General features: G+C 47.5%; 1 protein-coding gene across 10 annotated transcripts in view; it reads left to right on the top strand.

The window, feature by feature from the left end:
- Positions 1-287: 287 nt before the first annotated feature.
- Positions 288-14,278, top strand: part of COL6A3 (collagen type VI alpha 3 chain) — a 58,315-nt gene continuing 44,324 nt past the window's right edge. For 6 of the 10 annotated variants that reach the window (XM_053947371.1, XM_053947370.1, XM_053947367.1 and 3 more), the window contains exons 1-2: positions 289-498; positions 9,005-9,170. In XM_053947371.1, coding sequence (XP_053803346.1) covers positions 9,083-9,170 — 88 coding nt within the window. In that variant the 5' untranslated portion in view covers positions 289-498; positions 9,005-9,082. Of the gene's footprint in view, positions 499-9,004; positions 9,171-10,041; positions 10,660-14,278 lie in introns of all 10 variants that reach the window. The other 4 variants (XM_053947375.1, XM_053947373.1, XM_053947374.1 and 1 more) reach the window with 3 other exon arrangements.

Raw genomic sequence — 14,278 nt, 5'->3', positions numbered from 1 at the left:
TTTTTTTAATCTTTCCTCTTTTTTTTAAATTTTATTTTAATATCTACTTCTCACCCACAAGGGAGCAGCGCTTTGGACGCGGCAGGGCCAGCGCGGAGAGGGGGAAGCCACAGAGCGCGGAGGCGTCCCCCGAAGCGGAGGGGGGGGGACTTTGTGTGATGAGCAGCTCTGACCTCAGCCCCGGGAGCGCCAGCACCAACCATCTGGATCCCATTTGCGACGCCGGCTCGCCCGGCCCCCCGGCACTGCCGAGCCAGCTGCCTCCTCCGGCCTCGCTCAGACCCACGGCAGCCGTCGCGCAGGGACCAGCGTCCCACCAGTCCCCTCGTCCCGCTGGTGCCCCGCCATTCCCTCACCCCAGCAGTGCCTGCACCCCACCGAGCACGGCCGGAGGGGACTGGGAAGGCTGAGCAGACCGCACGCCATGAAGCAAGGGTGAGAGGCGCTTCGGAGCGGAAAATCCCGGAGTAAGCAACTCTTCTGGAGGTTCACTCAGGGGTAAGAGCTGCTTTCCGCGTGGGAGCCCTCAGCCTAAGCTCAGCAGCTGCTAAGGCATGGTTCTTCTCCTTGGTGGGGTGGTAGTATCTGGGGTTTTTTTCAGCCATTCCCAGGTTTGCATCACTCTTAGAAAAGCGGAGCGATGCTGCCGGCTTGTTCAGCCTGGAGCTGATGCACCACAGGTGTGTGGGAACACTCCTGTCCCCACCACTGCAGGGGAACTAAACCCATTCAAAAGCACAGACCAGTGTGCTTCCCCTGCTGCCTCAGCGTGGTTTTTGGATTAGATGCCTCAGAATCACTGCAGAAGCAGTGTGATGAGATGGGAGCAGGATGACACGGGAAGCAGCGCCCCAAGGAGGGCATGTGGTGGTTTGGGAAGATGTATCAGCACAAGGAGGTGGGCACATCAATGGGACCTTGCAAGGAACCTGCTGAGGGGGTATCTCAGTGCCCCTTCCCTGCTCCCAGGGCTGGGGGTTGTTGGACAGCTGCCCTCACCCCTCCTGCCCCCAGGTGAAGTCGGATGAACCCAGCAGAGGTGCTCGGCTGTGCTAATTCAGGTCCTGCTACCAGACATGTTCCCACTGCTCCGGGGTGGGCCAGCATGTGGCTCCAAGGATAATCCTCATCCTCTTGTGGTCATCCACAGAGAGGGAAATTAGCCAAACAGCAGCTTTTCCCCTAAGGGAAAGGGCTCTCCAGCCATGCATGGAGCCTCTGCACAGCTCCCGTCTGCTCTCCTCCTGCCTTCCCCAGCCCTTTCCCCCCGCAGCCCCAGTTGCCCTCAGCCTCCTGGGACTTGCTGAGGGGGTGGCTATGACTAATCTGGAGACACCCTGCCATCATCCCGCTGGGCTCAGCGAAGCCCTCCCTTCCCAAAGTAGAGCTGGGGCGAGAAATGCTTGTGGCCAAACTGGTTTCCTGACCAAGCAAAAGGGCCAAAACTGGCTGGAATGGGAGTAGCCAAAGCCCCTCTGGTTCCAGTGAGTGCAATGGGAAACTCTCAGCTCGTTTCTGGTTGCTGTGATGATTCATGTGTGCTCTTGGGGGAGGAATCCTTCCTGCGCTTTTCAAAATTCTGGCTTTGCCCCATCTCTTGCTGCTTTAGGGAAAAAAGAATCAGTATTTGTGGCTGGGTAATTATGGTGCTTATGTAGTGATGCTTCTGGGGCACAAATACCCAGTTCAGGAGGTTTGTAGAGAGATGCTTCCAGACAAAGGTTTTTACAGGGAGCTGGAGAATTCCTCCAAGGTCATGTAAGAATGCAGTGGCAGAGGAGAGACTCAGCTCCACATCTCCCTGGCACCATCCCTTCAGTCAGTGCTCAGGAAAACATGCTTTTCATCCCCACACTTTCTCTGTCTTTGCAGAGACATTGACCATGACCAGGGCTGTGACAGTGTTTAAGACAGGAGTGAAGGGTTGTGTGCTTGCTGCCACCACACCATTGTTCATTCATTCCCTCTCCAGTTTCCAGCACCCACCCCAGTCCCCTTTCTGGTTTTTCAAACATCTCTACGATTTTCCATTCAAGCTCAGTAACTTTCCCTGATTTCAGGGTGAGCTAAACCAGCCCCTGCTTTATTCCCACATGTCAAGGAGGGGGAAAAATATTTAAAAAAAAAAAAGTTCCTCTTTTACTTTTGCTACGTGCCTGTCCAGGAACAGGAGGGAACATCTTATTCCTTCCATCAGTACAAGCTGTGGTAACTGCACAGCCTTGCCAGCCTTGGATTGTGTTCCCCACTGGATTTCCAGCAAAGGGGTGAGCCTGGCCTGTGCTGGGCGTGCACGGCGCCGGGTGGCATTGCGTGCCTGCTCCCCGCCGTGAATCACAGCCAGCCTTACCCCTCCACATGCCCATCACTTTTTCCACCTTTTTAAGTGATCTGTGTTCCACATTAAGGAGCCGATTTGTTTGGGTGGAGAGGCTCCGGGAGGCTCTGGTTACTATACATAAAGACTCATTGATCTTTGAGGGAGTTTCCCCTTTTTTTGTGTGTTTTTTTTTTTTTTTTTTTTTTTAGCAAATACTCCCTTTCCTCTTATTAATGACTCTATTTTGGTCTCAGTCTTTGGATGGAGAAAACAACTAGATTTGAAGCCAACGGCCTGCTTAGAAGGACAGCAATGAATATGTGATTCATATTAAATTCTAGCACCCAGGGAACTTGCCTGGGTAGGATATGGAAGCGCCTCTATTGCTTTGCTGAACACTGGTTTTCAAAAATCAGAGCTCCAGTGGCTTGCGAAAGCAGGGAGATTTTTTCCACCCTTTCAGGCTATTTCATTTTTTTTTTTTTTTAATGTTCAAATCTGCCTTTGTAGGAATAAATTTTTTCAGGGGCAACCCTCAACCCCACAAGCCTCACCTTCCCAGTAACACTTGGCAGCAACATTTACGCTTCAGAAGAGCTGAGACAAATCTTAATGTCTCCACCTGGAGCCATGAATAAATCCAGGATCTGTCCTGTTCAGCTCATCCTGAGTCTCTAGAAGTAGCTTTGCTTCTCCGAAGGGCTGTGTTGAAGTGGAATAGTGTTCTGTGATGAAGGGGTGGCCAGGCATGGGCACTTCTGTCCCTTGGAAAAGTTGACCAAGCTTTTTTTTTTTTTTTTTTTTTTTTTTTTTTTTTTTTTTTTTTCATGGAAAAAAATCATGGCATTCAGCCTCAAAATCATGCTGGGAGTGGCTTTTGGCTATCGTTTTCCCCAGCTCAGGGAAATTGAAGGGGGAATTCATCCAGGCGAGAGAGGAGCGTGCCTCACCTCCAGAGGGCAATCTGCAGCTCCCTTGCTCCACGTCAGGATTTTGGGATCTGCTTCTCCCAGCTGCTCACTCCACAGCCATGAGTGCAATCGTATCCCACTGCTGGGGATGCAAGTAGTTGTTCTGGGTGCCTGGTGTCCACTTCCATGCCACTGGCAGGGCTTACAGCTGCTGTCCCCATGCAGCAGAGAACAGCCAAGCCAAGGGAATTTGAGGCTGAGCAGTTTGGTTGGGAAACAGGGTGATGATGGACAAGGGAAAATCCCCACAAAGCAAATGCAGGAGAAGGCAGAAGCCATGAGAGACTTCTGGAGGGGCCTAGGGGATGCTCACAGCACCCTGCACCACCTGTGGGTTGATGCTTTGCTATCCCTGTCCCCCTTTCAGAAAAGCTGTTGGGAGCCAGCTGCAAATGCACCTCTTTTTCCCGTGAGAAAAGCATGATCCACCCCACATGCACAAGGGCTGCAATTGCTTCTCAGGTTTTTAGTCAATATATTTTTTGGGGATATGCTGCATGGCTGGGCAGGAAAACTGGACCAGATATCCTGTGATTAGGGGCAGTGAGGCATTCCAAAGGTCCCTCGGCATGCCAGCTGGGAAAGCTGCACAAGGCCAAGCCCAAATCCAGGCCATTTGTCCCCAGAAAATGTGCCAGCCATGGCTCTGCCTACCATGCTTGCCATGCTCTGCTCCTTCCCAGAGGCTGCTCAGCTTTCCAGCAGGAATGTGTCACAGGAACGGGGAGATTATGGGAACAAATGTCGTAAATACAATCACAAAATGGTTTGGGTTGGAAGGGACATTAAAAACAATTTTGTTCCTGCCCCCTTCAACACTTCCAGGGATGGTGCAGCCACAGTTTCTCTGGGCACTCTGTATGAGGGCATCCCCACCCTCACAGGGAAGAATTTCTTCCCATTATCCCATCTATTCTATTTTAACTACACTCTAGTGAAAAAACCCCTCCCCAACACACACAAGCAAACAACTGTTTAGAAAGTGAATTTAAAACATCTACTCAAAGGAAAAGAAAATGTAAAATACCAAATTTTATGTGCAGAGAAGTATGCAATATATGCAAAAAAATAGCTGCTGGGGAAAATATTTAAGGAAATCACTTCATTGTGTTGGAGGTAGAAATGATTGCTTTTTGAGAGCAGTATTAGGAACAGATGTATTTCTTCTGATGAAATACTGTAATATTAAGAAGTCGGCACACACTATATAAACTCTAGACAGACATAAAACTTTCAGATTATTGAAGGCTACAGGAGTTAATCTTTTAGCACATGAATCATGAAGAAATTGGCTCCCCAGTCTTTGGTGCTAACTTGATTCAGAAAAACTCTTTCCTTTCCTAAAGGAAAGAGTCAGGTTTTTCAGCATATTTTTCCAGCTTGAAATGGATATAGTAAAAGCTTCACCAGAGCTTTCACCCCACAGGCCTGCAAGGAACTTTTCATTTAAAAAATGAAATAAATCCACAATTAAATTGCCTTGTTGAAAATACATTATTGAAAACCCAACAATGCCAGAGAATAAAATTACAAAACAAATACTTACCATAACCAAGTATTAAAATGATTTCACATCTCTGGTTTTATCATCCATTCCCGGCAAGCTGGTGCCACCTCCAGCTTCTGTGACCGATGGTAATTTGGGACACAAAGCAAGAACACATTGAGCAACGGAAATTGCTTCTTGTGCCTCACTGAGGCAAGCCAAGCAATAAAAATCACATTATTCGTTGTCTTAAACCCACTTTTCTCACTGAGCCAGAGACTTTGCTCAGTCAAAACAGAGCTGAGCAGAGTTTTGGGTGAACTCCCCCATCCAAAGAAAGAAAAAATAAATTACCCCCACCCATCTAACCCCCACTACATTACCTTTACAAAAAAAGTTGCTGTCCTTGCTGCATCTTCTCCTCAAGGACCATCTCCTATAGGAGAATCATCTCCTTGTCCGTCCATTTCTGCAAGCACTGAACTCTTCCTCATTAGCTAATGAGTGCCGTGGAGAGGGGGCTGTAAGATAAAATCCTGCTCAGAAGCAGCTCTTCTTAAAGGCTCTTCTTTTCCTTAAGCTGTCAACCTCCAGCAGACATCCATCACCTTTTCCTGCAAGACTTTGCTGCCTTTCTCCTTCTGATGAATAATCCTGGCTCCTTTGAGTTTAGGATGGCTTTGTATGATGCTAAAACTCATCACTTGTTGATGGACAAGTCCTTCTGCTTGCACAGAACTATAAACACCATGATGGATGTCACAGAGAAAGCTGGAGATAGATCTGGAAGCCTCCTAAAAGAGAAAATGGGGAATGAGGTGAATGGGTGGGAGTGGTGGAATCTCCATCCCTGGAGGTGTCCAAGGAACACATGGATGTGGCACTCAGTGCTCTAGGATGGGTGACAAGGTGGGAATCGGTCCCCAGGTTGGACTCGGTCTTGGAGGTCTTTTCCAACCTAAGAAATTCTGTGGAAAATCTCAGCTTCCCACTGCTGTGGGAGTTCATGGGTGATGCTGTGGGCAGGGGAGATTCCAAGCCTCAGGGAGTTTCACTTTTCCCTTTGCCTACATCTCGTGGCTGTAAACAGGCTCTGAGCAGCTGCTCGACGTTAAAACCAAAAAAGCCCCAAACGTTTGCTTCAGTCCTGTCACTTTTTAGCCAGCAAGACATCAATTTTCACTGGCTTATCTTGATGCTCTGCTCATCCCCAGCTGTTGTGTCTGAAGAGGGATTGGCTGCCAGCAGCTAATAAACAGGATGATAACATAACTTCCTGCATTTTGGGAAAGAAATATAAGCAGTTTTACAGCACACATTTCTTTAGTGGGCTGTTTTCCTTAGCACAAATTTTATTTCATATTTTTCATTCAATGCTAGCAGCCTTTTCACTCTGTAGCATCCCACCCTTAAGGAGAAGGGGGCTCCTAAGGTTTGTAGATGCTCATGGTTGAAAGAAAAGACAAAAGCCTGCAAAAGCTTACAAAGCGTCATTAACAAATTACACACTTGGCATGGAATTTGGTGTGTTAGTTGCTGATCTCCCTCATCTCAGTATAAGCACGTGGCAGCGGCTCGTGGATAAAGGACAGAGTGAAAGGGAAGAGGGAGAGGGTGATGGATTAAAGAGGGAGAGACAGAAAGGAAGGGAGAGAGATCACCATTCCTGACTGCAGCATTGATCCAGCTGATGGGTATCCAGGGGCACAGATGCACCTGGGCTTCATGGCTGCACCTTTAATAGCTACATTTCTCCCTCCCTGGAGAAAAAATCCTCACTTTCTATGCAAATTAGCTAACAAGTTTTTCCTAGACCTTTCTTGAAATGGGTCGAGGGGCTCCAGAGGTCTTCCTGCTTCTCAACATTATCCCTGTGCTGTGCTTATCTTCCCTAGCCACAATAAGGACATTTGTCCCATAAAATGCTGCCCTACCTCCGTGTGGCCTTTTCTCCAGCCACATCCTGTTCTTTCCCAGAGTGGGTTACTGCCAACAATCCTTGGTTGTTATCACCAGCGATCCTTGGTTGGCTGCACAGCTATGAGGATTTATTTGAGGCATACACATCTTGAATCAGAGAAGCATGGAATATCCTGAGCTGGAAGGAAGCCACAAGGATCATCAAAATCCAACTCCTGGCCCTGCACAGGACACCCCAACAATCCCATCCTATGCCTGAGAGCATTGTCCAGCACTTTAGGCTCTTCTAGGCTTCTGTACAATCCCAATGGATGTTGCAAGCGAATCCCACTCAAAAACTTGCAGCTCTTCCATAAATTTCTTCCCAGGGGGAAGACTCTCCCATGGGGTTGGGTGGGTGGCTGTCATGAGCTCGGTGCTTTTTGCAGAACTCAGCTCTGGGACCCACAGACCTTTCTGTATTTGTGTGCTCAGGGGACAAACCCTCTCCATGCATCCTTTGGGTGAAACTATTTTTTCTGGGAACAAGTTGCTCATCAGGGACACAGTCCATCTGAGCAGGTTTGCTCCTGCTGGAGGCACTGGGAGGTTTGGCTTGCACTGGAACAGCCAGGGGGATGGATGGATGCCAGCTCACAAAGGTGATGGTTTAGTCTCTTCAGGAATGATGATGATATCTCTGGGCTGCAGCAGCTGCCTCTATAAATTGAGGGGTTGCCAATAAAAGGGAAGACTTTGCCATGTCTTGATTAACATTGTGCTAACTGCTGGCTCTGGGGGCCTGTTCAATGTATCTGATATTATTATTATTATCTGATATTATTATAATCTGATATTATTATTATTATTATTATTATCATCATCATCATCATCATCATCATCATCATCATCATCATCATCATCATCATTATTAGCTGGGGAAAAGGCAGAAGAGAGCTTCTCCCAGACTCATGCTATAGGACATTCATAAATTCCATCTGGAGGACAGGAAAGACCAAATGCTGCAAATCTCTTCTCCCAAGAAAGACCAGTCCCCAGCCCAGCTTTGACACACAGGGAGCCAGAGGAAGTGTCAGGGACACATTGGATTTCAGGAAGCCAGGTGGAAGTTGTCCCCTCCTTTCCACAGAACTGCCCTCTGATATCCCTGAGGAATGTCTCTACAGCAGAAATGGGATTAGCTCCTTATGTCCAGATTTTCCCATATTCCTGACTCTTGGTTCTGTTTCCAGCCATGCCAGCAATAACCATCAGTGTAATTACCACAGTTTTCCTCAAAAATAAGAGTTACTCTTCCCCTTAGCCCTCTTAGACTCTTGTATTGATTGTAACTGTCTGGATTGATGGAATTGGCAAGGATGGTAATAAGAAAATTGAATCACCTTTTTTCTTTTTTTTTTCTTTTATGATGACCTGGTTAACAGATTGATGTATTGGAGTCACTTGTGGCTGATTTGAGTAATTGATCCCCTTTGGGGAATGAAAGGTATTAAATCACTGTGTCCTCTTTTGGAAGGATATTTTCCCAGTTAAGCAAGCCTTGCTGGTTTCTGCTCTGTAGGCTTGGAAATGAAGATTAAATAATAAATTGGTCATCTCTATGACAACAGAAACACAGCCTTCATGGTGGAGACGTTGTTTCAGAAGGCTTGCCAGGTGGATCACAGATAAGAAACTTACTTAAATTATACTTTTGGCTCCAGCAGATAAAATATTATTTTTGGTGCCTTTCCAAAATATGATCAGCCAGCACAGGCTATTCCACAACTGGGGCTCTGAGCCTGGGGGAGTCCAAGGGCTTTTTGCTGTGCAGCCAGATCATGTGGCTCACTTGGGTCTAGAGTGCTTAAATTTCCATTTGTGTATTTGGGACAGCTGAAAAGGTGAGCTGAGGCAAGGGAGGATGTTCAGGGCAATTATTGTGGTGTTTGGAAGAAATAAAGTGAGAAAAGGCCGCAGCAAGAGGAAGTATGTTGGCAAAGATGTATCAGCTGGTCATCCAGGGGTGGGGAGGGCAGGTGGGAGGCCACTGTGTGTTCTGGTAGAGAAGCCTAAGCATTTTCCTGTATATTACACATTGCCTGGGACAGCACAGGCAAAAAAAAAAAAAAATCTAATTCCACAGAGGTGATTAAGGGTGAAAATTATGTGAATTGTCACTCTGTCCAGCAGTAAAGAATTTTTTTCCTGCCAAAGTGCCACAAAAGCCTTGTAAACTCACATGGTTTGGCTTTTCTACATTGTGTCTCATCTGTGCCTGGCTACCACTGCTGCTAATTCTAACTCTCCCTGTTTTCCACCCCTTAGGTCTCACGTCAGGTGCTTCAAAAAAAAAAAAAAAAAAAAAAAAAAAGAGAATAAAAGGAAAACTCATAAAAGAGCAAAATGAGGAAACATCGACATTTGCCCCTCGTGGCAATGTTTTGCCTCCTGCTCTCAAGCTTTGGCTCGGTTGGTGCTCAGCAGCAAGCAGGTAAGCCCGGGCTGCTTCACCTGACTGTGGCCCTGTGTACAAGCACTCATTGGCACTGTTTGGTGTTTGACATGCATGTCCATGGGATGTTGTGGATGGATGACCTTCTGCTCCTCAGCTCCCACCTTGCTGAGGGTCCTTGCGACACGGGCCTTGGCCAACGCTCGCGGTGCCTCCCCCAGCATGACCCTCTCAGTGCCATGGAGGATGCTCTGCAGGGCACAGGGTGTGGGACCTGCACTCAGGGTGCTCCTGAGAGGGTCTTCTCCTGGGCAGAGCTGTTCTGCCCTCCCTGCATGTGTAGGAGGGCTTTTAGCAGTGAGAAGAGCACTGCCACTAACCTGCAGAAAGGCTGTTTAAAGAGGTGGTGCTGGCACCTTTAGGACTGCAGCTGGTGTCACCAAGCTGGTGTTAACAGCAGGGAAAAATACAGAAAACTCATGCCAGCACCCAGGCTGATTAAACCAAGCTGTCCTTCCTTCCTTGAGCACTACCATGGAGCCAGCAAAAACCATGCAAGAGACACAGGCAGCTAGGACCTGAATGAGCCTGAGCTAACAGGTGAAGCTGCTGTCTCTGTCTGGCTCAGGGCTGGTGTCCAAACCCATGGGCAGGAGCACCTCAGCTCCCCCTCTCTGGGCAGGGCAGGTGGCATGCTGTCCCCCAGCGCCTGCGGGGCCAGGGCTCTGGTGGCTGCCTGGTCGTTCTCCATTTTGCTGCGGGCGATAAGGGGAAGCTGAGCTTCACTTTCACCATGCCAAGGAGGCTGTATGTTGTTTTGGGTGAGGAGGAGGAGGAGGAGGAGGAGGAGGAGGAGACATGCTTGTGCTGACCGATAGAAAATCCTAAACCCCCATCTGTTTTTTTAAAGCTGTCAAAACCATTGCCGTGGCTGATATAATATTTCTAGTGGATTCCTCCTGGAGCGTTGGGAAGGAACACTTCCAACTCGTTCGAGAGTTTCTGTATGATGTTGTAAAAGCTTTAGATGTGGGAGGAAATGATTTTCGCTTTGCCCTGGTCCAGTTCAGCGGAAACCCCCACACAGAGTTCCAGTTAAATACCTACCCCTCCACCCAGGACGTCCTGTCCCATATTGCCAACATGACTTACGTGGGGGGAGGCGCCGAGCCTGGAAAAGGATTAGAGTACCTAATCGAGAAGCACCTCACTAAAGCTGCTGGAAGCAGAGCCAGTGAAGGCGTGCCCCAGGTTATTGTAGTGCTAACAGACGGACAGCCCCGGGATGATGTGGCTCTGCCCTCATCTCTCCTTAACTCGGCCCGTGTAAACCTGTTTGCGGTCGGCGTTCAGGACGCAGTGGAAGGGCCGTTGCAGGAAGTAGCGAGCGGACCCCTCGATACGCACCGCTTCAACCTAGAGAATTTTACCACTCTCCACGGCATAGTTGGGGACTTAGTGGCAAGTGTCCGCTCCTCCATGACTCCAGAAAAGGCTGGAGCCAAAGGACTGGTTAAAGACATCACAGGTAATGGCTGACTGGTGGTATCTGCTGGCGCTGTGCTGTTTGGCGTTGCCACTCTGTAGGGGCAAGACTGAGATGGACGTTCAGAGGTTTAAAAATAAAGGTTTGAAGTGTGTGGCCCCGTGTTTGCAGCTGCCGAGGTGCTGTTTGCAGACTGAGCCACGGCTGCCAGGAGTCAGGGCAGGAATCCTTGAATGGGCAGTGGCACCTTGTGGCCATCCTTTGGCACATATGGCATGGAAATTCAAGCGCAGGGAGCTCTGCAGAGTTAGTAAATTGCCCTGTCCTCTTTACTCCCAAGGTGGGGAAACAGGGGATGAACACACCAGACCTGGTGGTGACCCTGACTGAAAATCCTCTGGAGACTGAGAAGGTCGCTGCTGGTTGCAGGGACACCATGATGGATGTCCCCTTAGAACCAGGTGGGGGGACAGGGGGATGTGCAGTGTGCCATTCCAGAAAGTCACATTCTTGAGCAGTGTGTCATTCCAGAAAGTCACATTCTTGGCTGAAGACAGCAAAAGAAGCTGGGTGGGGAATTTCTCTGCTGCAAGCCCACCCCTGAGCTGTCCCTTAACCTCTCTCTTCATGCACCTGGAGAAGGTGTATGGTTGAAAAGTCTTCTCTACAAGCCCATGGCTTCCACCTGCTGGAGCACTGGACCCTTCCCATAACTGAAACCTTCCTGCAAACCACGTTGGCTTCAACAGACCTGCACTGACTGCAACACAGGGCCCAATTTCCCTGAAAAAAAAAAAAAAACCAAACCAAACCAGTCTTCCTCCATCCCTTCTCTGTTTTTGAAATTCCAGCATGGCAAGAGCCTTCTGAGCAGCTTTGTTGTTTTTCAAAACAGAAGTCCTGGGGATCAAACCTTTCTTTTTATTCCTGAGACTCCATCTGAAGGTCGAGAGCTTGTGGGGCGATGTAAGGCCACAGCAGTGTGATGAGGCAGTGTGACATTAATCCCCCTGTGTTGTCTTGCCTGATTAACCCTCACGCCAGTCCCACTGGGTGCTCTCCATCACTGCATGACACCGAGCAACACCAAAAGGCCGTGCTCATGTGTGTTTTTTGTCGTGCAAAACGCTTGACAGGGCAAATATCCAAGGTCACAGGAAAGCCACAGGGGACTAGCTGCCCCACAATTACAACAAAAGGCTTGCCAAAGCTAAGGAAATGACACCAATATTTGTGGGAAATGAACATTACGCTGCTGACAGCATTCCCGTGGCTGTTGGGCATCTTAGCCCTGAAGAACCCCAGTGCTTCCCTCTTGAAATCAATTGGGAGATTGGTCTCTGCAAGCTGGCTGTCCTCCTCTGGGCCATGCCAGCAGGTAACCCCATTGAATGGAAACATCTGGAATCACAGACATTCCTTTAAAAGCTTTAAAGCCAAATTCCTACTTTGTGTATATCGTGCAGTCCCAAGTTTGTTTCTGCTTAAAGGTATTTTTTGCAAGCATTTCCTTCCCATCCTATAGCACGAATTTAAGTTAATCCTACTGTTGTAGTGTTGTCCCTGTGTGACTTGCATGGGTGATATACAGAGCATTGTTAAACATGGGAAAAGATCACCCTAAACCTTGGGTGATAACAGTGTGCAAAACATGATACAAATAAGAGTTTAAGTCATTTATTCAGCTGATTACTACATGTGGCATTAAAATGTCTAAAATTGCCATTGATGCTATGTTAGAAATGAGCCCTAATATGGAATGGAAGTGTAAAAAAGCCCCAGTCCTGAGGTGGTTCTAGTAAAGAGAACCAAAACTGTTGGTCTGTGGCAGTCCCTGGAGCTGACTCACGTAAGTATAACAGTCAGCCCCGAGTTTGCCCTGAAGTATTTGTTAAATCTGAGCTGTCTGTCTCATCTGACCCTCCTTGCTTAGTTGTGTAACCAGCATGCTTTTATTTGTTCTCCACACCAGCTTGTTCCATAAATTTGCACTGAAGTACAAGGTTTATTTACAGTGATGACAAATTATCCAACGCATCTGTTTCATATCTATTTTCTCTTCCGTGGGAGCAACCCATTAGTGCCTGGACTCTTGTTCCTCCAAAAAGATATCCAGGATATCTAAAGCATCCCTGGGCAAAACCACTGTGAGGTTTCCCTTTCATTTTTACGATGAAGTGAAACGTGTAAGCCCCAGCTGAAACTGGCTCAGTAAAACCAAGCCTAAGCACCTCTAAATTTTGCCTCAATGGAAAAATAAATCCTGGAGCACCTTGAAATTCTGAACCCTGGTGACTTCCTCTGAGCCAACACTGGCCAATAAGTTGGTCCAGGGGAGCAATGGTGACTTGGAGACCTTCTCCTTTGTCGCTGGAATTGCAGCATTATTTGAATCTCCTGGTTTATGAAAACATGTACTAGAAAAACAACTAAATCAGCAATAAATAAATTATTTACTGGCAGTGCTGGTTAATAGCAAAGCTCTCGGGTTTATTCCTGGCCTTGCTAAACCACATGCCAGCTTTGCTGCTGGTTTCACCTTTGGCTTTCAGAAGTTGAGAGCTGACAGAGGGATTTCCAAATGTTGCTCATCGTTCATTTGCAAATAGTCTGAAATTTGAGTTCTTAATGTGAGTGGAGAGTAACAGCATGGAAACATCTGAGCATGCTCTGGGGTTTTTTCCCCTCCCTCTTTTTTGCATGCATACAGCTCTTGGTGATGTCGATGGTAAAATTAGTTGAGCAAAAGGAGTAAGAGCAGACACCAGGGAATTTTGGGTCTGCTTTGGTAAGTCTCACAGCAAAAATACTCCCCCTCAACATCACATTCGTGCCATGTGCAAGCTTTGTTTGGTGTGTGTATATTCTCAGCAAATGCTTGTGATCATCTGGGTATGGTCATAACAACTAGAGTTGGATAATTGTGTCATGACTGATTTCATCATCCTTTTTTAACCTGATTCTGCATTCCTTGATTGAATATTCAGAATCCATATGAAAAGTACAGACCAGACCCCTCTGGCAGTAATCAACCCATCTTTGTGCAAAATATTTAAAGTGACACAATTTTTGTGTGGCCTGGGTTGAGAACTGGGTGGGTCAGCCTGCTAGAGACATAACTTCAGGTGGATGCTGGCAGCTGGTCAAAGAGTTACCATCAAAGAAAAATAGCTAAAACCTTTTCAATTGTTTCTTACAAGTGTGTTTTAAATAATACTTATTCATGGTGGGAGGAGCCCATATATTCAGCCTCTGTGTTTAACCAGCAAAAGAGCAGAATTGTGACAGAGAGGCTGAAACTTTCCCTGCATCCAGTAAATGTTGGCTTTTTTCCTCCCAAAAAATAGAAGGCAGCAATGATAAAAACCTCCTCACCCTCTACCTTCATTGCCAGCAAAGTCCACCTTTTTCTTTTGGCTCTGTCTGAATGTTTGGGCAGTACTGGCCACTGACGGAATGTACTAGATTCCCAAAACCTGTACTTTGCTGAAGTTTCTCCTTGCATGCCAATAATGCTGACCCCATGTTACTACAGCCACTGGCTCGTGTTGTGTCCACTCAAGCCCTCCCTTGATGGGTTGTGGATGCTACTGGGAAGGGCCTGAGAGCTCATATTCAATCAGAATGCAGAACTAAGAGGCAAAAGTCACCTCCTCAGTGA

The sequence above is a fragment of the Vidua chalybeata genome, chromosome 7 (genome assembly GCF_026979565.1).
Source record: "Vidua chalybeata isolate OUT-0048 chromosome 7, bVidCha1 merged haplotype, whole genome shotgun sequence".
NCBI lineage: Eukaryota > Metazoa > Chordata > Aves > Passeriformes > Viduidae > Vidua > Vidua chalybeata.
Note: the sequence above shows the minus strand (reverse complement) of the source record. Positions and strands in the feature narration are given on the sequence as shown.